The 27,188-nt window shown below is 48.2% G+C and overlaps 1 protein-coding gene across 1 annotated transcript; it reads left to right on the forward strand.

Moving 5' to 3' along the window:
- Positions 1-9,058: 9,058 nt before the first annotated feature.
- Positions 9,059-26,647, forward strand: BSPRY (B-box and SPRY domain containing). Its single transcript, XM_083161187.1, has 6 exons — positions 9,059-9,643; positions 16,747-16,845; positions 17,280-17,510; positions 20,160-20,185; positions 20,337-20,461; positions 24,566-26,647. Exons 1-6 carry the CDS (start codon positions 9,254-9,256, stop codon positions 25,087-25,089), a joined length of 1,395 nt encoding a protein of 464 aa, XP_083017313.1. The 5' UTR covers positions 9,059-9,253; the 3' UTR covers positions 25,090-26,647.
- Positions 26,648-27,188: the final 541 nt, after the last annotated feature.

Here is a 27,188-nt window from a genome sequence, read left to right on the forward strand (position 1 = left end):
TGTCATTCCATAGGAGGCAGTCGTCATTCCGCGTCATGTGACATGTTTACGAGAGTAGGGGTGTAGGCGGGCATATTTGGAAAAGGATGAGCGCGTGCGCTATGGGGATCACGTAACATCGGGGTCTTAATATCGCATAATGGAGCTGCTTTAATGCTATTTTGGCTTCAGGATGGCGAATTAAAAGGCCGTCATTCCATAGGAGGCAGCCGTCATTCCGCATCAGGTGACATGTTTACGAGAGTAGGGGTGTAGGCGGGCATATTTGGAAAAGGATGAGCGCGTGCGCTATGGGGATCACCGTAACATCGGGGTCTTAATATCGCATAATGGAGCTGCTTTAATGCTATTTTCGCTTCAGGATGGCGAATTAAAAGGCCGTCATTCCATAGGATGCAGCCGTCATTCTGCGTCAGGTGACATGTTTACGAGAGTAGGGGTGTAGGCGGACATATTTGGAAAAGGATGAGTGCGTGCGCTATGGGGATCACCGTAACATCGGGGTCTTAATATCGCATAATGGAGCTATTTTAATGCTATTTTGGCTTCAGGATGGCGAATTAAAAGGCCGTCATTCCATAGGAGGCAGCCGTCATTCCGCGTCACGTGACATGTTTACGAGAGTAGGGGTGTAGGCGGGCATATTTGGAAAAGGATGAGCGCGTGCGCTATGGGGATCACCGTAACATCGGGGTCTTAATATCGCATAATGGAGCTGCTTTAATGCTATTTTGGCTTCAGGATGGCGAATTAAAAGGCCGTCATTCCATAGGAGGCAGCCGTCATTCCGCGTCAGGTGACATGATTACGAGAGTAGGGGTGTAGGCGGGCATATTTGGAAAAGGATGAGCGCGTGCGCTATGGGGATCACCGTAAGATCGTGGTCTTAATATCGCATAATGGAGCTATTTTAATGCTATTTTGGCTTCAGGATGGCGAATTAAAAGGCTGTCATTCCATAGGAGGCAGCCGTCATTCCGCGTCATGTGACATGTTTACGAGAGTAGGGGTGTAGGCGGGCATATTTGGAAAAGGATGAGCGCGTGCGCTATGGGGATCACGTAACATCGGGGTCTTAATATCGCATAATGGAGCTATTTTAATGCTATTTTGGCTTCAGGATGGCGAATTAAAAGGCCGTCATTCCATAGGAGGCAGCCGTCATTCCGCGTCACGTGACATGTTTACGAGAGTAGGGGTGTAGGCGGGCATATTTGGAAAAGGATGAGCGCGTGCGCTATGGGGATCACCGTAACATCGGGGTCTTAATATCGCATAATGGAGCTGCTTTAATGCTATTTTCGCTTCAGGATGGCGAATTAAAAGGCCGTCATTCCATAGGATGCAGCCGTCATTCTGCGTCAGGTGACATGTTTACGAGAGTAGGGGTGTAGGCGGACATATTTGGAAAAGGATGAGTGCGTGCGCTATGGGGATCACCGTAACATCGGGGTCTTAATATCGCATAATGGAGCTATTTTAATGCTATTTTGGCTTCAGGATGGCGAATTAAAAGGCCGTCATTCCATAGGAGGCAGCCGTCATTCCGCGTCACGTGACATGTTTACGAGAGTAGGGGTGTAGGCGGGCATATTTGGAAAAGGATGAGCGCGTGCGCTATGGGGATCACCGTAACATCGGGGTCTTAATATCGCATAATGGAGCTGCTTTAATGCTATTTTGGCTTCAGGATGGCGAATTAAAAGGCCGTCATTCCATAGGATGCAGCCGTCATTCTGCGTCAGGTGACATGTTTACGAGAGTAGGGGTGTAGGCGGACATATTTGGAAAAGGATGAGCGCGTGCGCTATGGGGATCACTGTAACATCGGGGTCTTAATATCGCATAATGGAGCTGCTTTAATGCTATTTTCGCTTCAGGATGGCGAATTAAAAGGCCGTCATTCCATAGGATGCAGCCGTCATTCTGCGTCAGGTGACATGTTTACGAGAGTAGGGGTGTAGGCGGACATATTTGGAAAAGGATGAGTGCGTGCGCTATGGGGATCACCGTAACATCGGGGTCTTAATATCGCATAATGGAGCTATTTTAATGCTATTTTGGCTTCAGGATGGCGAATTAAAAGGCTGTCATTCCATAGGAGGCAGTCGTCATTCCGCGTCATGTGACATGTTTACGAGAGTAGGGGTGTAGGCGGGCATATTTGGAAAAGGATGAGCGCGTGCGCTATGGGGATCACCGTAACATCGGGGTCTTAATATCGCATAATGGAGCTATTTTAATGCTATTTTGGCTTCAGGATGGCGAATTAAAAGGCCGTCATTCCATAGGAGGCAGCCGTCATTCCGCGTCATTCTGCATGTAAAATATGTGTAATGGTCTTAGCAAGAAGTATACCAAAAATATAGTTGATATGTGCAATAATTTCAGAAATATTAATATAAAAGTAATTTTCTACCATTATAGTCAATTGGCATTCCTTATCTGCAGACAACACTGTCATTCCACTGTCATTCCACTGTGCTATTTTAATGCTATTTTGGCTTCAGGATGGCGAATTAAAAGGCCATCATTCCATAGGAGGCAGCCGTCATTCCGCGTCAGGTGACATGATTACGAGAGTAGGGGTGTAGGCGGACATATTTGGAAAAGGATGAGCGCGTGCGCTATGGGGATCACCGTAAGATCGTGGTCTTAATATCGCATAATGGAGCTATTTTAATGCTATTTTGGCTTCAGGATGGCGAATTAAAAGGCTGTCATTCCATAGGAGGCAGTCGTCATTCCGCGTCATGTGACATGTTTACGAGAGTAGGGGTGTAGGCGGGCATATTTGGAAAAGGATGAGCGCGTGCGCTATGGGGATCACGTAACATCGGGGTCTTAATATCGCATAATGGAGCTGCTTTAATGCTATTTTGGCTACAGGATGGCGAATTAAAAGGCCGTCATTCCATAGGAGGCAGCCGTCATTCCGCGTCATTCTGCATGTAAAATATGTGTAATGGTCTTAGCAAGAAGTATACCAAAAATATAGTTGATATGTGCAATAATTTCAGAAATATTAATATAAAAGTAATTTTCTACCATTATAGTCAATTGGCATTCCTTATCAGCAGTGTCATTCCACTGTCATTCCTTTTAGTATGTCCCCAGCGCCCACGATCTAGATTGTATGTGTGGGGCTGATATCTCAAGCATCTCATGCATCTTATGTGTTTGTGCGGCATAAAATGCATGAGATGATGCAATCGACGAGATTGACAAGATTTTTACATTGCAAGCATCTCATGCATCTTATGTGTTTGTGCGGCATAAGATGCATGAGATGATGCAATCGACGCAATGGACGAGATTTTTACATTGGAATCAATGTAAAAGGCCCCAAAACCCCAATTTTAATTGCTAACCCCCCCTCATGGGTGAAATGCCCCCCCCCCCATTGTTAACACCACCCCACTATTGATGCCAACCCGAAGCGTGGCGAGCGGCAGTACGCGTCCTCCGACCTTTTCATACCCCCACTATCCACGTTGGCGTGGAGTTGATTTTATATAGTGTGGCGAGCGCAGAGAGCCACCGAGCCCGAAGCGTGGCGAGCCGACGCGGAATACATGTAAAGTAGTCCGCGACCCCTCGCGGGGCTCACTGCGCTCGCCACACTATATAGAATCAACTCCACGCCGACGTAGATAGTGGAGGAATGAAAAGGTCGGAGGACGCATACCGCCGCCCCTCACGGGCTCACTGCACTCGCCGCGCTTCGGGTTGGCGTTGATAGTGCTGGTGGGGTTAACAATGGTTATTGGGGGCTCACGATTTTTTATCTCATGGATTTCATGCATCTTATGGATGCATAAGATCCATGAGATTAAAAAATCGGGTCCATCGCGTTGATTGTATGCCTTAAGTACCTTAAACTTAAGGCATACAATCAATGAGACGGGCGCCGTGCTAGGAAAGCAGTACCTTTGTCATTTATATTGTGCGTGTTTTTTTTATTTTTATGTAATATCTGTTCTATTTTTGGAACCAGAAAATGGATGAAATTTACCTAAAAGTACTATTGAGGGACAGCGGCAATGTTGTGATGGAGACAGTAATGGGGTAGGTATGGTAGTCGGAAGAGAGGGGGCGTGTGGGACAGAGCAGCAGGGTGGTAATAGGTGGGTGAACCAGATGTTTTCCCTCCATCGATGGCACATTATAAGTGAATACTTTTTTTTATTTTTACAAGTGTCAGGAAATGGAGCATAGCTCCGCCCCTGGCACCTATGACGCCTCAAGGCCCAGTCAGTCAGAGGAACATCGGTTGGTGAAACCATCAATGGTTATTCATTGCATAGTAGGTAACCTTGGGCCCCCCCTGTCGCTGGGCCTGCCTATATTTCAGACTCTGGTACACCCTCATATTCGCCTACTCTTCTAGAAAGTCTGGGGCCTCCCAAAACCACCAGGTGCCCAGCTTCATCGTAGCCCTCCCTCAATTTACAATTACGGTTATCTGGGCTTTGTATAGCTCTACAGATGAGAGCTCATTGTTGGTGTGATTCGTCCGCTGGTATCACGCAATCATCGCTCAATGGGCCAGTTGTATCAAGCGTCAAAAAGTGATAAAATGGAGGGTACTTGTGGAGAATCACGGCTCCCATCGTATGGCATCGTATGCCATATGTAGTGGCATACGATGCGATACGATTTTTACCGATTTTTGAGCATTTTTGCTCAAAAATCGTATGCGATCGCATCGGATGCCATACGATGGCACCCGATTTTACACTGAAATGCATTAAAATGTGTATGGAAGTTGTGAAATGCCCCCAAATGCCATTTTTCATAGTGCACCACCCCCACTATCAACATCAACCCGAAGCGTGGCGAGCGCAGCGGTACGCGTCCTACGACCTTTTCATACCCCCACTATCCACGTCGGCGTGGAGTTGAGAATAGAAAGTGTGGCGAGCCCGAAGCGTGGCGAGGGGACGCGGATACCTGTGAAGCCCGTGAGGGGACGCGTATAGCTGTGAAGGTATCCGTGTCCCCTCGTGGGGCTCGCTGCGCTCGCCACGCTTCGGGCTCGGTGGCTTGCTGCGCTCGCCACACTTTCTAATCTCAACTCCACGCCGACGTGGATAGTGGGGGTATGAAAAGGTCGTAGGACGCGTAACGCCGCCCCTCGCGGGCTCGCTGCGCTCACCACGCTTCGGGTTGACGTTGATAGTGGGGGTGGTGCACTATGAAAAATGGCATTTGGGGGCATTTCACAACTTTCATACACATTTTAATGCATTTTGATGCATTTCAGTGTAAAATCGGGTGCCATCACATCGCATGCGATTTGATCGTATGCGATGCGATTTTTTAGCATACGATGCAGGTCGTGGGAGCCGTGATACTCCACAAGTACCAAATGGAGTGATAAACATCCAGCCAATCAGCTCCTAACTGTTGTGTTACAGGCTGGGTTTGAAAAATGTCAGACAGGAGCTGGTTGTTTATCTCTCTCCATTTTATCACTTTTTGAAGCTTGATACATCTGGCCCAATGTATTCTTTGAGCAGCGGGAGTGAATTAGACGCACGGAACTCGTGTGGCGATTGGCGCGGCAGGGGTAAGCGTGGCTACATCTGTACTTGCTGAATAAACACTTTCTGTGAAAGCAGCAGCCCTGCAGAGTCTTTTGGCATCGTGTTTCCTCATTCCGTTGCTAGCCATCATTCCGTTGCGCCCTGAGATGATCCCACTGAAACGGAGAGCTGACTCGTACAGGTGGGCCTAGGTGTTGCAATCTACCTGCAATCGTGAAGAAAGGCCTCAGTTTCGGCCAGGACAGATGTGAGGTAATTGGGAGCAGTGAGGATCTAGCGAGGCATGTGGCACTGCCTAGTGACGGATGAAGGCGGACACCTCACACTATAACCTGTCTGTCCTGGTTGTGAAATTGAGAAACGGGCCCTTTCGTCTTGGGAAAAACTGGTTTAGCACGTTGTTCTTGACTCGCTTGTGAGGAAAATGTGAGAATTCCCTGACCTATCCCTGACGCACATTCTGATGAGGTACATAGGAATAAACAAACAAATTACAGGCGTGAAATTGATCCATATTATCAATACAGCCAATCTGTGACCATTACTGATCCTCAATCTCTACCAACTACCTGCACGGGGTCACTAAAGACTACAGAGGAGTTTGACCCCCCTACCCCCCATCTTATGTCCTCTCCTTGCTGGGAAATAGTGACGGTGCCGCCCCCTGCGTTCTGTGCTCCCTAGTTACAGCTGCGACTACAGCGGATGATGTATGCCTTTAGCTATACACTTGTATAAGATACAATGAGGTTTTTTTGGGAACCCCCTCACTATCCACGCCACCCTGAAACGTGGTGAGCGGTAAAGTAATTACATGTATTTCGCGTCCCCTCGCTGCGTTTGCCACACTATATAAAATCAACTCCACGCCGACGTGGATAGTGGGGGTATGAAAAGGTCGGGAGGACGCGTTCCGCCGCCGCTCGCCACGCTTCGGGGGTGGCGTGGATAGTGAGGGGGTCACTTAAACCTCATTGTATGTCCTACAACTGTATAGATAATGGCATGGCATCGCACCCTATAAAATCGCATGCGATTTTGCGGGAGGTACGATGCGATCCCCCAGGGCCAACACAGCAGTGAATAAATTACATTAAAAAATTGCATCGCATCACATTGCACGGCGCTGAAATGGCCCATGCGTTTCGATGCGATTTCACTACGCTAGCGTATGTAGGAAATCTGGGCGCCCTGCTAGGAAACAAGTACCCACATTTCTATAGAAGGCAAGTGGAGGTGTGGCATGTTGCAGCCTATGAGGTGTGGCATGTTGCAGCCTATGAGATTCTAGCTATCGTTTACCTAGAACGTTCTTTCAAATCTTGAATCTGATTGGTTGTTATTGGTAACAGCTCGACTTGCCCTGTTCACAAGGTTTTATACATCGCCTTATGTGGCCTTATAAAAGCAGCTTATTGACCTGTTCAATTCTCTCTCGTCTACAGTGACGGGAGATTGTGGGGCGATATTCAGTTTATCTTGTTTATTGCGCATATCGCAGCGGTGTCGGGTTTAGCAGAAAGTGGCAAATGAAGAAGACGCGGTAATAAAGGTAGGTATGATTTTCACTTAGCCACCCATCAAGAACTTGTCATCTCATGCCATCACGAAGATTCATGGGGCCCTGTTGGGTGTGGCGCCTCACCAGGATGCTATCTGGGTAGCAATGGTACAATCCTATTGACCAGGCACCCTTCAAAAGTGATCAAATGGAGAGTGATAAACAACCGACCAGTCAGCTCCTACTTGACATTTTTCAAACACAGCCTGTGGCACGGCAGGTAGGAGCTGATTGGCTGGCTGTTTATCACTCTCCATTTCATCACTTTTGAAGCTTAGTGCATCTGGACCGATAAGTAATCTAGCATGGAGACAATCTCCCGTTAACACCCTTATCTTCAGCTGGTCACATGTGGAAGTGTGCATTCCTCAGCGCGACGTAAGAAGGTTGTTGACAACTGAAGGAGAGTCCAAGAATATGCTGAGTTTTATTGTATATGAATAGCACTCAGTATGGTAGCGGGGTGTTGGGAGGGAACTTGGAAAACTCCCTCATGGTCACATAAGCCAATGGAAATAATAGTAATAAAAAATAACAAAAACAACAATAATAATAGTTATAATAATAAATAATACTAAAAATATAATAATAATAATAAAAAAATACTAGTACTACTAACAATAGCAATTATTTAAATAATAAAATAATACTGCTAATAATAATACTACTAACAAAAATAACAATCATTTTAATAATACAAGAATAATAATGCAATAATAACAATCATTTGAATAATAATATTGTATTGTTTTATACTGTATCAATCAGATAATATACAGCAGTAAGGTGGATGTAAGCTGAAATAAATATAAAAAGATATCATTATTTTTTATTTTGTTCTATGTACTAACAAATGATGATTTTGTAGATAATGTGCAATGTAATGAGTACTGCACTGTAATGTACTGATGAGTACTTTACTGTAATGTACTGCTGAGTAATGTAATGTACTGCTGAGTACTGTACTGTAATGTACTAATGAGTAATGCACTGATGAGTACTGTACTGTAATGTACTGATGAGTACTGTACTGTAATGTACTGCTGAGTAATGTAATGTACTGCTGAGTACTGTACTGTAATGTACTAATGAGTAATGTACTGATGAGTACTGTACTGTAATGTACTGATGAGTACTGTAATGTACTGATGAGTACTGTAATGTAATGTACTGATGAGTACTGTAATGTACTGATGAGTACTGTAATGTACTGATGAGTACTGTAATGTAATGTACTGATGAGTACTGTACTGTAATGCACTGATGAGTACTGTACTGTAATGTACTGATGAGTACTGTAATGTACTGATGAGTACTGTACTGTAATGCACTGATGAGTAATGTAATGTACTGATGAGTACTGTACTGTAATGCACTGATGAGCACTGTACTGTAATGTACTGTAATGTAATGTACTGATGAGTACTGTACTGTAATGTACTGATGAGTACTGTAATGTAATGCACTGATGAGTACTGTAATGTACTGTAATGATGAGTACTGTACTGATGAGTACTGTAATATAATGATGAGTACTGTACTGCAATATAATGATGAGTACTGTACTGCAATGTACTGATGAGTAAGATATCTGGTCCTACGAGTAGCATGCGGTAAATCAGGGATTTCTCCTATACTTGTGCCCCAGATGATTCTGCCACTTGTCCCTTGTATTGGACACTGTGCATGTAATAGACACTATTGGTACAGGGAGACCTGGGATCTGGGTGTAATACAGAGACAATGGCTGCTCTATAGAAAGTCTGCAGCACAGGAGCTCTCCCACCCTTATCTTCTTACCAGTCACACAATGAATGGAGTATTGGTATATAATCACTGAGGAGTTATTAGTAATAAGATAGGGGATACATGAGTGTGACACTACAAGTCCCAGCATGCACAGCTGCTGCAGAGGCGTAGGTTGCCTAGCTGTGACCTGCAGTCCATACACTGAGGATAATGAGACCACAGTCCAGTCCTGCCTGTCTATCCTGCACTGACAGCAGCACTCTGATCTCTGCTTGGAACAACCTCTGATTGTGTCACTGGCTCCTCCCAGGGGCTGACACTCTCTACCTGGGGACAGGTGCAGCTGGGAACACTCTCGGGATCCATACCCAGATCTCCTGCTCTCTGCTCCAGCATGTCCCATCCAGACTCTGGGGACCACCATCTACCACTGTGGGTGATCACAGGCTCCCACTCCTGGGGCGATGAGAAGGGGGCACCTGCGGAGTGGATCCCCGATGGGCAACTGGCCACCTTAGCCCTGGACCACTCTCCGGAGGAGACTATCGACCTTGGGGACCCCTCCTCTGCAGAGGATATACCTGCTGGCAGGACTGGTGATGTTCCGCAGGGAGAAGCCCCCTCAGTAGACTCCTCATGGACAGACACCTGCAGAGACCATGGTCAGAAGCTGAGCCTGTACTGCTACCAGGACTACAAGCTCATCTGCCCCCAGTGCAAATCCCAGGGCAACTGCCTGTCCCACAAGACCAAGCCAGCAGAGGAGAAGGCTGCCCAGATCAGGGTAAGTGGTGGAGATGGTCTGTTGCTGCTGCATTGCAGAGCTTTGCTGGTGATCCATACCTCTGTGGTTAGGGCATCTGCAAGGGTTAAAGATGTAGAACTGTTGGTGGCAGCAGGAGGTGGGTGTTAGAGGCTGCAAACCTGACTGCAGGGACTGGGCTGGGTGACTCACTGCTGCAGAGGGAGAAATCTCATTCATCCTCGCCCAGTGTGTGTGCCAGGCGCTGGCCCAGGGAGGGAGTGCTGGTGCTGTCAGTGTGTGTGTGTGTGCCAGGTGCTGGCCCAGGGAGGGAGTGCTGGTGGTGTCAGTGTGTGTGTGTGTGCCAGGCGCTGGCCCAGGGAGGGAATGCTGGTGCTATTAGTGTGTGTGAGGCACTGGCACAGGGAAGGGAGTGCTGGTGCTGTCAGTGTGTGTGTGTTCCAGGTGCTGGCACGGGGAGGGAGTGCTGGTGCTGTCAGTGTGTGTGTGTGTGTGTGCCAGGCGCTGGCCCAGGGAGGGAATGCTGGTGCTATTAGTGTGTGTGAGGCGCTGGCACAGGGAAGGGAGTGCTGGTGCTTCAGTGTGTGTGTGTGTTCCAGGTGCTGGCACGGGGAGGGAGTGCTGGTGCTGTCAGTGTGTGTGCCAGGCGCTGGCCCAGGGAGGGAATGCTGGTGCTATTAGTGTGTGTGAGTGCTGGTTCTGTAAGTGTGTGTGTGTTCCAGGTGCTGGCACGGGGAGGTGCTATCATTGTGTTTGCCAGGAGCTGGTATGAGGAGGGAGTGTGTGTGTGCCAGGCGCTGGCACAGGGAAGGGAGTGCTGGTGCTGTCAGTGTGTGTGTTCCAGGTGCTGGCACGGGGAGGAAGCGCTGGTGCTATCAGTGTGTGTGTGTTCCAGGTGCTGGCACGGGGAGGGAGTGCTGGTGCTGTCAGTGTGTGTTTGCCAGGTGCTGGTATGGCGAGGGAGTGCTGGTGCGTCAGTGTGTGTTTGCCAGGCACTAGTATGGGGATGGAGTGCTGGTGCTGTCAGTGTGTGCCAGGTGCTGGCCCAGGGAGGCAGTTCTGGTGCTGTCAGTGTGTGTGCCAGGTGCTGGTATGGGGATGGAGTGCTGGTGCTGTCAGTGTGTGTGCCAGGTGCTGGTTTGGGGCATGGAGTTCTGGTGCTGTCAGTGTGTGTGTGTGTGCCAGGTGCTGGCACAGGGAGGGAATGCTGGTGCTGTCGGTGTGTGTGGAGGAGGAGGAGGAGGCGGTGGTGGAGTGTTTGTATATGACACTGGGTCTATCAGATTGCGGGTGTGTTTTTCAGTTTGTGTTGTGTGTGTGATTAGTGCAGTGTGAATGTGTGGTGGAAGGCTGTGACAATGAGTGTGCAGTGTGCTGTCACTACTGTAATTATTACTGGGTGACGAGGAATCAGTCTGTCATAGTGAATAGGATATCACATCACTAGCTTGGGAGAGTCAGGCGCATATGGCATCCATACAAATAATCTATGCAGCCGTCACTAAGGAAGAAGAATTATCATTGTTATGCTTTATAGAGCCAGAAACCTAGCAGGAAACCAGGGTACACATAGGCCAGGCATTGAGAGAATATACAAACTCCACACAGTTAGGGCCATGGTGGGAATGGAACCCATGACCTCAGCGCTGTGAGGCGGTAATGCTAACCATTACACCATCCGTACTGCCCCGTATATATAACACATGGTGGGGATAGAACCCATGACCTCAGCGCTGTGAGGCGGTAATGCTAACCATTACACCATCCGTACTGCCCCGTATATATAACACATGGTGGGGATAGAACCCATGACCTCAGCGCTGTGAGGCAGTAATGCTATAACCATTACACCATCCATGGATTACTACGTAATAAGCACTGTGTGAGTGTCATCACTGGGGGGGGGGATTACGTCACTTAATCATTACAAACAGAAAGGAAACAGGACAGATCTGTTTGTACTAATCCCACATGTTGGGAGACTAGGAATCTAATTATGGTCTGCGTGCCGCCAGGATGTAGATCATTTAGATAAACTCCTAATTATAATTACATAGAGGGGGCTGAGGATCCTCATTCTCCTTATTGTTCTGCACATATTGTCGGATACCTGACAGTGACAACACCGCAGCTGTTAGTTACTCAGTGTACACAAACAGCATGCTGCACATGGGAGTGTGTGTGTGTGCGCGCACGTGTGTGTGAGTGAGTGTGTGCACCTGTAGATAGATAGATTGCGCAGATCTCAGAGAATCGCGTCGGTCACAGGGATAAGGGACCCCTGCCTGCGCGGGAGCTGTGCTGCCATTTTCAGGAGCGTGACAAAGTGGAGAAAGATAGATAAAATAACACCTTTTTTGGGGGGGAAATGGTAAGGAGGAGAGAGAGAGTAGAGTAGCCGCCAATTAACTCCTCAATTTCATTTTTCAAACACAGCCTGTAACATGGCAGTTAGGAGCTGGTTTACTGGTACATTATATCTGTAAACTTTATCTCTCTCCAAAGCAGAGTGCGCCTCCCTCGAAGCTTGTTACCTGGTGCCTTTGCATCATTGTCTATATTATACGTTGTATAAGTACACAGTGCGCTCCCAGCCCCGGTCCTTGTTGTTAGTGACATGGTGACTCGTTTCTCCACCCGAGTTATACAGGTTGCCTTTGTGTCCCAGCGATCCTCTAATAGGAGCAAGGGACGTGTGTCTTATGAATACAGTGACCCCTGGTCCTACGTATTCCCAGGGGACAAGTTCTCCAACTAAATATTCCGCATCGGCCATAGACCATCGATGTTTTAAAGACATCGATGGACAATGATCGTCCCTACACCTCCATACAAACACCACTCTAGTAGACAGGCGGCAGAAGGGGGCAGCTCAGATGTTGTACTGGGGCCCGCGACCTTCAGCTGAGCCGCAGTATGTGTCAATATAGTACATTTGCTGCCCCTTGCTATAGCCAGGGTTTCCGAGAATGGTCACGGGGCGGGGTACTGAAGGGATGTGACGAAATCAAAGGAACAGACCCGTTTCTTTTAAATAATGGAAGTTGCACAAACGTGGGTGCAGGGGGCACTGGTGGCTGGTTAATTCGTACTCACCACCACCCACCCCCTCTCGGTGATTGGAGGACAGCGATAACCTTAATAAATGGGCAATAGCGCCACTACCAGCAATGCATACATACCCCGTTGGTGGTGGTCAGTGCCAATAGCCATTTTTGCCAGAGAAGGGGTTTTTTTGGTGGTGATTAATGGTTAGCAGTCCCGCCTCACATGACTGAGGTCTTGGGTTCAATTCCCACCACAGCCCTAACTGTGTGGAGTTTGCATATTGGGCCTGATTCAGAACCATTCGCTGGGCTGCAAATTTGCAGGCCGACCGATTATCGAACAACCACGTCTGCACATGGTACGCAGTGGGGCTGCGGTTACCTGCTCACTGGGCTCCGAACGTCTCGCAGCCCGAATCAGGCCCATTCTCCCTGGACTTGTGTGGGTTTCCTCCCACAGCCCTACAATATACTGCTGGACGTTTGGAATGAGAACATACGACCGGTGGCACCAGGCCACGCCTCTGTTGTGGCTCACAGCTCATTGATAGGCTGCCTACAGCCTGTGTAGAAGTCACAGTAAGAAGGGTGCGGGGACCTGTGAGGAGATGAGCAGGGTATGTCCTATCTCACTGCTGAGTTGGATCCCCGTCCATCCAGATAAACACTCAGCGGTCGCCCGTAGGAACCCGAGCCGGCTTATATTGCTCACAATGCTTCATTCTCTGCATCTGGGGCACAGAACAATAGTCTCTTTTGTGGCCACCATGAATTCTTGGCTCCTGTCGTACATACCAAGGAACACCTTGGGAGTTGGGTTACCTTGGAGCCCTAACAATGGCGTTTGGTGGCAGTCCATGGATATCTGTTTCGTGCAACCACCAGAAGTTTCACGTAGCGCTCATTGGGGCAGATGTATTAAGCTTGGAGAAGAGATAAACTGAAGATAAAGTGAAAGGAGATAACGCACCAGCCAATGAACTGCATTTGAAAATGACAGTTGGGAGTTGATTGGCTGGTACTTTATCTCCTACCACTTTATCTCCAGTTTATCTCTTCTCCAGGCTTAATACATCTGCCCCATTGGAAGGTGAATGTGACGGTTATAAGTGCAGGAACGGATTATACCCTCTGATGCTTTTATAAACACCGGCTGACCTCTGACCTGTCAATATTCAACTGACAGCAACCAAATGTCTATTGAAATTAAATGAATCATTAATTGTTAATCCCCCCACTCTTCATTACCTGGTTGCTGCTTAACGAGCAGGTAAACTGTGCCCTGCCGAACAAACCCCTCCCCCCATCAGTGCAGCCCGCATCCCCTCTTTAACATGCGAGAACACAACCCCCCTCGCATGCGGCCGAAGGGGAGAGAAATAATGAGATGGTCACCGACCATAGATTGATTTATCTCCCCTTATTATTTATTTATTAACAGTTTCTTATATAGCGCACACAGATTCCGCAGCGCTTTACAGAGCATAGTTATGAGCAAAAACACATAACGAATTACATCACAAGACAGTTTAGGACAAGTACATGGTTAATATGGATAGTTGCATCAGGGGACAGGACACTGAAGCAAGCATCAGGGTGGCAGAGGTTTATATATTCTAAGAAAGGCACATGAGGAGAGAGGGCCCTGCTCGTGAGAGCTTACATTCTAAAGGGGAGGGTTAGACAGACAGGGGTGACACAGAAGGGGTAGAAGTGGACATAAACAGTAGGTTAGGATGAGAGATGGTCGGGTTTTATGCAGGAGGGTGGGAAGAGGTCAGCTTAGTCTTTGATATTTTAAGTCTAAAAAAGCGCTGGGTCATCCAAGAGTAGACAGCAGAGAGACAGTTGGAGATATGAGTGAGGATAGAGGGAGAGAGATCAGGAGAGGAGAGGTAGATTTCAGTGTTATCAGCATAGATGTGATAGTGGAAGTCGCATACCTCCCAACTTTTGAAGTTGGGAGGTCGGGACGTTCGAAAAGGGGGCGCGGCCTCGAGAAAAGGGGGCGTGGTCTCACGGGGTGACGCGAACTCCGGCCACGCCCCGTTTTCGTCGCTCGTCGGCGCTGAATAGACGCTGTGCGCATGCGCACAGCGTCTATTCTCTGCAAGCTGGGGGGCTCCCAACTGTCCCCCCCACCGCGGGACAATGGCGGCCCCGGGAACGTCCCCGAATATCGGGACGTTCCCGCGGAAAGCGTGACAGTTGGGAGGTATGAAGTCGAGTGAGCACATAAGCTCACCCAGAAAGGACGTATAGAGATAGAGAAGAAGAGGGCCAAGAATAAAATGTTGGGGGACACCTACTATCAATGGAAGAGCAGGAGTGGTGAAGTCATTAGAGGTACAGCTGGTCATTTTCAAAACTGACAGTGCAATTACAAGCTTTAACAGTGATAGTAAAAGTTGTTTGCAGATGTAAGAATGGTGATATTATGGTTGAATTGCCAGATTAAGCAGCCAGGAGTAGTATGTTGTGTGAATGAATTTAACTCACTCAAAGCAGACTTTGGTTTTCTCAGTTGTTGTTTTGTCCTTCAGTTTCACTCCGGTGTAACGCTGGTATAACACTGTAGTTATGAATCAGTTTTCCCACTTTAATAACGGCCCACTTCAATCTAGGCCCACAGATAAACTCTGGCCACAGCCGTATGCAATGACAACTAAAGTACTCTAAAGCCCCGTACACACGGGGGAGATATATTGCTCAGCCATATATGGCTGAGCAATATATTGCTCAGTTTCTCCTTTTCATCAGCGACCAGAGATGGTCGCTGATGAAAGGGAACCTCTGCCGGCGGTGCCGCAGAGGTAATTAGCTGGTCGCAGGAGCAAGCTCCTGCGAACATCGATTAGAACGAGGCTGAAAACAGGAGCGCGCACACTCCCATCACTGGCAATATGGTCGCCTGCGACCATATTTCCAGCGATTTCCGCCCCTATCGCCCCTGTGTGTACACAGCTTTACAATGCATGGGTTCCCAATTCCCAATAATTGGAATCCACTCACTCAGTCCCCACCCCCTACAACACATAGCAATAAAAGTGGCTTAGAAAAACAAAACTAGCATTTCAGGATACTATATATCACTTAGAATAAAAATAAATTCCTCCCTAGACACAGGCTAGGTACTGTTGTGAATTACACAGAGGAGATGTTCAGTGTTTTACCTAGATATACAAATCAATCCCACACAATAGATGTAATGCTCTGCAGAACAGGGGAGCTGTTCAGTGTTTTACCTGTTGGAGACGGGAAGCGGTCATCTATTAGAATGAACTTAGGTCTACAGTCATTAGGTCGACCCCACTAGATCGACTGGCAGGAAGGTCGACCTGACTTAAGGTCGACATGGGCCAAGGTCGACATGACTTAAGGTCGAATTTGCATAAAGGTCGACATGAGGAAGGTCGACTGGTCATAAGGTCGACATGGGTTTTTCACTGTTTTTTGAGCCGACATGTGCCGACAGGCGGTATTTCATGCCCTACCATCCACTAGGGCGTGGTGGGAGAATAAAATAGTGTGCCGAGCGCAGCAAGGCACCGTGCCCGAAGCATCGCGAGCGATGCGAGGGTCCGATTCTCATTGCCAACTGTGTCCATGTCGACTGTGTCGACATTCAGATAAAAAAACAGTGAAAAACCCATGTCGACCTTATGACCAGTCGACCTTCCTCATGTCGACCTTTATGCAAATTCGACCTTAACTCATGTCGACCTTGGCCCATGTCGACCTTAAGTCAGGTCGACCTTCCTGCCAGTCGACCTAGTGGGGTCGACCTAATGACTGTAGACCTAAGTTCATTCTGACAGATGTACCGCTTCCTTGGAGACAGTACAAATGATAACAGTACAATATAAACACTGGGTGTACCCCTGCTCCCCCACCCTCCCATACCCATGTAAATGCCTTGGTGACTGCGTTGGCACAAAAAGCGGTCACACAGCGGCCCCGCACATGCGTATAATCGCCCATAAGCGTGCGCAGAGCCGCACCATCGGAATACGCTGGGGAACATCTGATCTTGAATCACCCCCTGTGTGTATCACTAACTGACTCCTTTCCTCATAGAACAAGATTGTGGATCAGTGCGAGAGGCTGCAGCTACAGACGGCCGGGATTGAGAAGTATCTGGCCGACGTCCTTCCAGCAAAGACCCCACGAGTGGCGGTAATAACCTTCTTCCCATACACTGTACCCCACCCCTACAGGTGCTCATATGGGGCCATATAGCCGGACCCCATGGCGTACCCTTAGTGTTTCTATTGCTGACCTGCTGTTTTAGGCTCAGACAATCGAAAGGTCGACATTGGCAATGGTCGACGCATGACCGGCTCAACATAACTTTTTAAATTTGTACTTTGATTGTGATTGGTTACCATGGCAATACACTAATTGGGTGCTCAGGTGTCAACAATGACACCAATGAAATAAGAAAAAACTCATGTCAACCTTTTTATGCGTCAACCATTTCCAGGTCAACCTCTTGCTTGTGTTGACCTATTTCCCCTTAGGCGCTGGGTTACAGCATCTAAACCCTTTGCCGTTTCTCTATTTGCTGGTGGCACAGTCAGGAGGTGATAATCTGCTTCTCCATTGGACAGAGCACAGCCAGGGGCGCCCGCGAGCTGATCATCCAGCGACTGAACTTCATCCGCAACCTGTGCGAGAATGAGGAGCAGCGACTGCTGGAAGAGGTCCATGCAGAGGAGGAGAGGGTGCAGCAGGGGGTCCTCACACAGAGGGCCCACTGGACGGAGTCTGCCGGGAAGCTGTCCGGGATCAGGAACTACCTAGTGAGCGTGCTGACCAACACAGATGACGTCAGCCTTATAGTAAGAGAGCGGCTGCTCGTGTCGCTGGTCATTCTACATACCTTCCAACATGATCTTCTCCAGGAAGGGACACACTGCTCTGCTCCTGGACATTCTTCTTCATGCACGATTACCTTCATCTGTGTTGAACAGGTTAATGGATAAGAAAGGTGCTTCCGCACAGGTGATGGCAATCATAGATTAAGAGGGAAGTGCCAGAACAGAGCAATGTGGGGTAGGATTATGGTAGAGACTAGTTCACATGCAGTATTGGTTACAGGATGTGACGTTCAGTGAGGGCGGAAGTTGTTAGATGCCCTCACAACGGTTTTTAATTTATCTGTAATTCACGTAGGTGTCGGTTATTTTGTTTTATTTTTGCAGCATTGTACCCTCGTGGGCTCGCACGCTTCGGGCACGGTGGCTCGATTCGCTCGCCACAGATTTATATTCCCCCTCCAGGTATACGTGGACCCAGTGCATGGTGGGAAAATTACCAAAACTGCATGTGAATTAGACACTACCGGAGATTTATTAAGCTCGGTGAAGTGATAAACTGTCTGGTTTTTATCACCGCCCAATCAGCTTCTACCTGTCATTTTTCAAACCAGGCCTGTAACTTCACAAGTAGGAGCTGATTGGCCGGTGATAAAAACCAGACAGTTTATCACTTCACCGAGCTTAATAAATCTGCCCCTGTGTCCCTCCTGGAGAGGGTCATGTTGGGAGGTATGATTCTACATCCACAGAGAAATGTTATAACCTCATCATGTATATACATATAGACTAAGGACCCAACTTTATAGTGTAAGGTGCTAACGCCGTCATGTCCCCAGAGCTACGGACTAACCTCACAGTATATAGAGCTACGGACTAACTGTGCAGTATATAGAGCTATGGACTAACCCCACAGTATATAGAGCTATGGACTAACCCCACAGTATATAGAGCTACGGACTAACCTCACAGTATATAGAGCTACGGACTAACTGTGCAGTATATAGAGCTATGGACTAACCCCACAGTATATAGAGCTACGGACTAACCTCACAGTATATAGAGCTACGGACTTACTGTGCAGTATATAGAGCTATGGACTAACCCCACAGTATATAGAGCTATGGACTAACCTTACAGTTATAGTGATACGGGCTAACCTCACAGTATTTAGAGCTACGGACTAACCCCACAGTTATAGAGCTATGGACTAACCCCACAGTATATAGAGCTACGGACTAACCCCACAGTATATAGAGCTACGGACTAACCCCACAGTATATAGAGCTACGGACTAACCTCACAGTTTTAGAGCTACAGACCAACCTCACAGTTATAGTGATACGGACTAACCCCACAGTATATAGAGCTACGGACTAACCCCACAGTATATAGAGCTACGGCCTAACCCCACAGTATATAGAGCGACAGACTAACCTCACAGTTATAGAGCTACGGAGTAACCTCACAGTATATAGAGCTACGGACTAACCCCACAGTATATAGAGCTACAGACTAACCCCACAGTTCATAGAGCTACGGACTAACCCCACAGTATATAGAGCTATGGACTAACCTCACAGTTATAGAGCTACAGACTAACCTCACACTATATAGTGCTACGGACTAACCTTACAGTATATAGAGCTACGGACTAACCTCACAGTACATAAAGCTACGGACTAGCCCCACAGTTATAGAGCTATGGACTAACCTCACCCTATATAGCACTACGGACTAACCTTACAGTATATAGAGCTATGGACTAACCTTACAGTTATAGAGCTATGGACTAACTTCAGTTTTAGAGATACGGACTAACCTCACAGTTATAGAGCTATGGACTAACCCCACAGTATATAGCAGTATGGACTAACCCAACAGTTTATTGAGATATGGGGTGAGATTTAATAGGATGAGAGATTCAGAAAGTGAGAGATTTGGTGAGAAATTTCCAGTTTTTTTAAAGCGGCAATCATTTACACTGCAAAACCAGTTTGATTTTGCAGTGTAAATGATTGCCGCTTTAAAAAAAACCCTGGAGATTTCTTCCCAAATCTCTCACTTTCTGAATCTCTCATCCTATTAAATCTCACCCATAGACTAACCTCACAGTATATAGCACTACGGACTAACCCCACAGTTTATAGAGATACGGACTAAACCCAGTGTTTAGAAGTATAGACTAACCTCACAGTTATAGAGCTACGGACTAACCTCACAGTTATAGAGCTACGGACTAACCTCACAGTATATAGCACTACGGACTAACCCCACAGTTATAGAGCTATGGACTAACCCCACAGTATATAGAGCTATGGACTAACCCCACAGTTATAGAGCTACAGACTATCCTCACCCTATAAAGCACTACGGACTAACCTTGCAGTTATAGAGCTACGGACTAGCCTCACAGTTATAGAGCTACGGACTAGCCTCACAGTTATAGAGCTACGGACTAACCTCACAATATATAGCACTACGGACTAACCCCACAGTTTATAGAGATATGGACTAACCCCAGTGTTTAGAAGTATAGACTAACCTCACAGTATATAGAGTTACTGACTAACCCCACAGTCTATAGAAGTATGTAATATATCTGTAATATTCCCTCTGTGTGCGGCTTCTGTGCATCCCAGTCTCACCAGTTCTCATTGTCTCTCTCCCCAGAACTCTGAGAATGAGATGGAAGAGAGGTGAGTACATGTAATAACAGCGGATTTATATCTGTACAAGGGCTTGTTCCCTGCATCACGAGGTGGATATTCCGTGTTACGTAAGGATTATATTGTGTCCGTTATTAGCTGGTGAGCTCCCATGTCTCAAATCACTTCCTTCTATTCCCAGAGCAGAAGAAGCGGAAGGGATACTGGAGCCTCAAGAGTCTGAAAAGTTAAACTTTAACATGAATTGTGTGCAGAGTCCATTGCTGAACAGATTATGGGCCACCTCTGTCCTCTGCTGCACCACCGGTCAGTACCAGTCACTACATCCTCATGTATCCTCTACCTCTGCTGCACCACCGGTCAGTACCAGTCACTACATCCTCATATATCCTCTACCTCTGTCCTCTGCTGCACCACCGGTCAGTACCAGTCACTACATCCTCATATATCCTCTACCTCTGTCCTCTGCTGCACCACCGGTCAGTACCAGTCACTACATCCTCATATATCCTCTATCTCTGTCCTCTGCTGCACCACCGGTCAGTACCAGTCACTACATCCTCATATATCCTCTACCTCATTCCTCTGCTGCACCACCGGTCAGTACCAGTCACTACATCCTCATATATCCTCTACCTCTGTCCTCTGCTGCACCACCGGTCAGTACCAGTCACTACATCCTCATGTATCCTCTGCTGCACCACCGGTCAGTGCCCGTCACTACATCCTCATATATCCTCTACCTCTGTCCTCTGCTGCACACCGGTCAGTACCAGTCACTACATCCTCATGTATCCTCTACCTCTGCTGCACCACCGGTCAGTACCAGTCACTACATCCTCATGTATCCTCTACCTCTGCTGCACCACCGGTCAGTACCAGTCACTACATCCTCATGTATCCTCTGCTGCACCACCGGTCAGTACCAGTCACTACATCCTCATGTATCCTCTACCTCTGCTGCACCACCGGTCAGTACCAGTCACTACATCCTCATGTATCCTCTACCTCTGCTGTACCACCGGTCAGTACCAGTCACTACATCCTCATGTATCCTCTACCTCTGCTGCACCACCGGTCAGTACCAGTCACTACATCCTCATGTATCCTCTGCTGCACCACCGGTCAGTACCAGTCACTACATCCTCATATAGCCTCTACTTTTGTCCTCTGCTGCACCACCGGTCAGTACCAGTCACTACATCCTCATGTATCCTCCACCTTTGTCCTCTGCTGCACCACCGGTCAGCAGTACCAGTCCCTACATCCTCATATATCCTCTACCTCTCCTCTGCTGCACCACCGGTCAGTACCAGTCACTACATCCTCATATATCCTCTACCTCTGCTGCACCACCGGTCAGTACCAGTCACTACATCCTCATATATCCTCTACCTCTGCTGCACCACCGGTCAGTACCAGTCACTACGTCCTCATATATCCTCTACTGCACCACCGGTCAGTACCAGTCACTACATCCTCATGTATCCTCTGCTGCACCACCGGTCAGTACCAGTCACTACATCCTCATGTATCCTCTACCTCTGCTGCACCACCAGTCAGTACCAGTCACTACATCCTCATGTATCCACTACCTCTGTCCTCTGCTGCACCACCGGTCAGTACCAGTCACTACATCCTCATGTATCCTCTGCTGCACCACCGGTCAGTACCAGTCACTACATCCTCATGTATCCTCTACCTCTGCTGCACCACCAGTCAGTACCAGTCACTACATCCTCATGTATCCACTACCTCTGTCCTCTGCTGCACCACCGGTCAGTACCAGTCACTACATCCTCATGTATCCTCTGCTGCACCACCGGTCAGTACCAGTCACTACATCCTCATGTATCCTCTACCTCTGCTGCACCACCGGTCAGAACCAGTCACTATATCCTCTACCTCTGTCCTCTGCTGCACCACCGGTCAGTACCAGTCACTACATCCTCATGTATCCTCTACCTCTGCTGCAGCACCGGTCAGTACCAGTCACTACATCTTCATATATCCTCTACCTCTGTCCTCTGCTGCACCACCGGTCAGTACCAGTCACTACATCTTCATATATCCTCTGTCCTCTGCTGCACCACCGGTCAGTACCAGTCACTACATCCTCATATATAATCTACCTCTGTCCTCTGCTGCACCACCGGTCAGTACCAGTCACTACATCCTCATATATCCTCTACCTCTGCTGCACCACCGGTCAGTACCAGTCACTACATCTTCATATATCCTCTACCTCTGTCCTCTGCTGCACCACCGGTCAGTACCAGTCACTACATCCTCATGTATCCTCTGCTGCACCACCGGTCAGTACCAGTCACTACATCCTCATATATCCTCTGCTGCACCACCGGTCAGTACCAGTCACTACATCCTCATATATCCTCTACCTCTGCTGCACCACCGGTCAGTACCAGTCACTACATCCTCATATATCCTCTACCTCTGTCGTCTGCTGCACCATCGGTCAGTACCAGTCACTACATCCTCATGTATCCTCTGCTGCACCACCGGTCAGTACCAGTCACTACATCCTCATATATCCTCTACCTCTGTCCTCTGCTGCACCACCGGTCAGTACCAGTCACTACATCCTCATGTATCCTCTGCTGCACCACCGGTCAGTACCAGTCACTACATCCTCATATATCCTCTGCTGCACCACCGGTCAGTACCAGTCACTACATCCTCATATATCCTCTACCTCTGCTGCACCACCGGTCAGTACCAGTCACTACATCCTCATATATCCTCTACCTCTGTCCTCTGCTGCACCACCGGTCAGTACCAGTCACTACATCCTCATGTATCCTCTGCTGCACCACCGGTCAGTACCAGTCACTACATCCTCATATATCCTCTACCTCTGTCCTCTGCTGCACCACCGGTCAGTACCAGTCACTACATCCTCATGTATCCTCTGCTGCACCACCGGTCAGTACCAGTCACTACATCCTCATATATCCTCTGCTGCACCACCAGTCAGTACCAGTCACTACATCCTCATATATCCTCTACCTCTGCTGCACCACCGGTCAGTACCAGTCACTACATCTTCATATATCCTCTACCTCTGTCCTCTGCTGCACCACCGGTCAGTACCAGTCACTACATCCTCATATATAATCTACCTCTGTCCTCTGCTGCACCACCGGTCAGTACCAGTCACTACATCCTCATATATCCTCTACCTCTGCTGCACCACCGGTCAGTACCAGTCACTACATCTTCATATATCCTCTACCTCTGTCCTCTGCTGCACCACCGGTCAGTACCAGTCACTACATCCTTATATATCCTCTACCTCTGTCCTCTGCTGCACCACCGGTCAGTACCAGTCACTACAGCCTCATATATCCTCTACCTCTGTCCTCTGCTGCACCACCGGTCAGTACCAGTCACTACAGCCTCATATAGGTCCAGATGTAAATGTACTAAGCTTGAAAAGTGATAAAATGGAGAGTAATAAACCACCAACCAATCAGCTCCTGTCTGTAATTTTTCAAACACAGTCTGTGACACGGCAGGAAGGAGCTGATCGGCTGGTCATTTATCACTCTCCATTCTATCATTTTTCAAGCTTAGTACATCTGGCCCATAATCTCTGAGTGTTGTATCAGTGAGGACAGTGATATGATGTGAGGAGGGGAATGGAGGCAGCAGGAAGCCACAGATTGAGAGTTATAAAGTGGGGGGAGCAGGGGCCCCAGCAGCACAGAGTATATCAGGAGATGGGTGGTGTGTCAGTGAGGACAGGGCATCATGTGTCAGGGGCAGTGATATGATGTGAGGAGGGGAATGGAGGCAGCATGAAGCCACAGATTGAGAGTTATAAAGTGGGGGGAGCAGGGGCCCCAGCAGCACAGAGTATATCAGGAGATGGGTGGTGTGTCAGTGAGGACAGGGCTGCATGTGACAGGGGCAGTGACATGATGTGAGGAGGGGTATGGAGGCAGCAGGAAGCCACAGACTGAGAGTTATATAGTGAGAGAAGCAGGGTCCCCAGCAGCACAGAGTATATCAGGAGATGGGTGGTGTGTCAGTGAGGACAGGGCTGCATGTGTCAGGGGCAGTGATATGATGTTAGGAGGGGAATGAAGGCAGCAGGAAGCCACAGACTGAGAGTTATATAGTGAGAGAAGCAGGGTCCCCAGCAGCACAGAGTATATCAGGAGATGGGTGGTGTGTCAGTGAGGACAGGGCTGCATGTGACAGGGGCAGTGACATGATGTGAGGAGGGGAATGGGGGCAGCAGGAAGCCACAGACTGAGAGTTATATAGTGAGAGGAGCAGGGTCCCCGAGTGACCTCCTGTATGTATTGTGTGCTGGCCCTGACTCTGACACTACTGTACATTACGCTTACCATGCTCCCAGTTGGTGATATTTCCTATCATTCCCAGCTTGTGAAGAGCTCACGTTTGACGAGAAGACACTGAGCCCATTGCTGGCCTTAGGGGAAAACAAGAGCCTGAAGTTCCTGCAGAAGAAAGCAAAGACCTATCCAGATGGACCTGAACGTTTTGACCACTGGCCCAACTGCATGGCAGCCGAGTCCTTCCACAGCGGCATCCATATGTGGAAAGTCAACGTGGAGAAGACCTGCGCCTACAAGCTGGGGGTAACATACAGGACCATTGCACGGAAGGGCTCGGGCAACGAGGCCAGGTTGGGATACAACCCAGTTTCCTGGATCTTTTCCCGTTACGACAAGGACTTCCGCTTTTCCCACGACTCCCAGCATCACCCCGTGGAACTTCTCAAATGTCCGAAACATATCAGTGTGCTGGTGGACATAGACGGTGGTGAACTCATCTTCTTCGACCCAGATTCTTGTGTCATTCTCTGCAGCCACCAGGTCAAGTTCTCCGCTCCTATCAGCCCTGTGTTCGCGGTGGCGGACAAGAGCATCAGTCTGGACAAGTGACCCAGGAGGACACATGATAGATGTTATATTTATTAAGACTCATTTGCATATAAGAGGTAATAGACATTTTTTTTAGTACAGTGCGCATCATTGAGGACCTACAGTCTGTGACATTTTACATCTGAATTCCGATATGCCCCCTCCCAAATCTTTCTGCATATTTATACCGCGCACATCCCACCTTCTTTAAAATGCTCCAGGAGAGAGCAGACCAAACGTTGTGTGCCAATCAGTGTCTGGGGGTGGGGCTTTGCAGGTGTCAGGGGTGGAGCTGAGCTCCATGTTCCGACACCTTGTAGGAAAAAAAAGGTCAAACCTCATTGGATGGTTCTGTATCGATGTCGGGAAACTAGGAAATTATTTGGGTTTTTTCCCCCATTGATGGCAAAAATATTTAACATCAGACATGGCCCCCCCACCCCGAATCAGCCCCAAAGAATCTGTCACCAAGTGGCGTGCAGCTGCACAGGACTTTCGTGGGAGAAGCCTCGCTGTATATGTCACTATGTGTTGAGATACGTGACATAAAAGAGCAGTCATCTGCTAATTAGCATACTGGTCAGACTAATTAGCATGTTAGTTGTGTAGACTCCCTCCTGATGGGGATACGGTCATTGGGTCTAAAGCAACTATGTCGACATGGGTCAAGGTTGACATGGGTCTAGGTCGACAGGTCATTAGGTTGACACAAGCATTAGGGGTTTTTTACAGTTTTTTGAGCCGACATGAGGTATTTCATGCCCTACCATCCGCTAAGGCAGGGGTGGGGAACCTTTTTTGTGCCAAGGGCCGTTTGTATGGGGAAAAAAATCCTTCGGGGGCCATATGTAAAACTTTCTCTTACAATTTGTCCTGCTGCAGCCGTCCCACGCTCCGGCGGCTGCCGCTGAATAGGACTGACAGTCTCCGGCTGCTGTTAAGAGGAATCTCGCAAGAACTACAGACCTCTCGCGAGAATTCCCCTGTACTTGACTCCCGGCAAAGCTGCCGGGCAGGTGGGCGGGCCACTTAGACAGGCTACGGGGGCCGCATATGGCCACCGGGCCTGAGGTTCCCCACTAAGGAATGGTGCGAGAATAAAATAGTGCCAGAAGTGCCATCCCAGAAGCACGCAAGCGATGCAAGGGGATGCGGTTCACCTTAAACTGTGTCCATGTCAACAGTGTCGACATTCGAGTAAAAAAACCAGTGAAAAACCCCATGTCGACCTTTTGACTGACGACCTTGCTTGTGTCAACCTAATGACCCTGTCTACCTTGACCCATGTCGACCTTGACCCATGTCGACCTAGTTGCTGTAGACCCAATGATCCCAACCCTCTTGATGAACAGGGCTTGGGGTATTATAAATATCTGTGACTACTGCCCCCGGTGACAGGTTCTGGTTACTGCTGCATACCGAGTCTGGCTGTGTTTTATACATCCAGATTTTGCCTTGGAAAACCGAGACTGTGAATTTTCTCGAACGTATATATCTATATATGAAGGTTATATTCTAGAATCAGGAATTCTCTAAAGTCTGCGTATATATTTGCACAAAATAAAAATAGTTGAACAATTCTGATTGTGTAGTTGTTCACTGTAGGTTATAGTCAGTGATGATTGCCACACATCACAACTATTGTGAATGCTATTACACTGGGAGACGTTAGTACCAGTGTCTAGAGCACAATTGCCCACCCTCCTGGAGTGAGTAGGTGGTCCGTGGGCAATGATTTGCAATGAAACGCGTCAATTTACCCAAGGGAGCCCATTAATGCCCCGCATGCTGGGACTTGTGGTCTACCAAGTCCCAACATGCGGGGGAGGCCTGCGGGGAATTGTAGTTCACCTGTAAAAAACAATGTTTTAAAAAAAACAACCTTTTACGCGTATCAGCCCGGCGTCCACCGCCCACGGACGTTGGGGACAGACTTGGGGTTCAGCTGACCACCACGGTGAGCATGATACAGGCGGGGGAACTTCTGTAAAAAGTGTCCCCCGGCTATGTCATGACACCGCAGGCTATTGAAGCCTGTGCTGCTCCCAAAATACGGAGGAACCCCGTTTTTTTGTTTTTCCCCCGTATTTTTGGAACCAAGACCGGGCCAAGAGTCTGTG

The sequence above is a fragment of the Crinia signifera genome, chromosome 9 (assembly GCF_055691185.1).
Source record: "Crinia signifera chromosome 9, ASM5569118v1, whole genome shotgun sequence".
Classification (NCBI taxonomy): domain Eukaryota; kingdom Metazoa; phylum Chordata; class Amphibia; order Anura; family Myobatrachidae; genus Crinia; species Crinia signifera.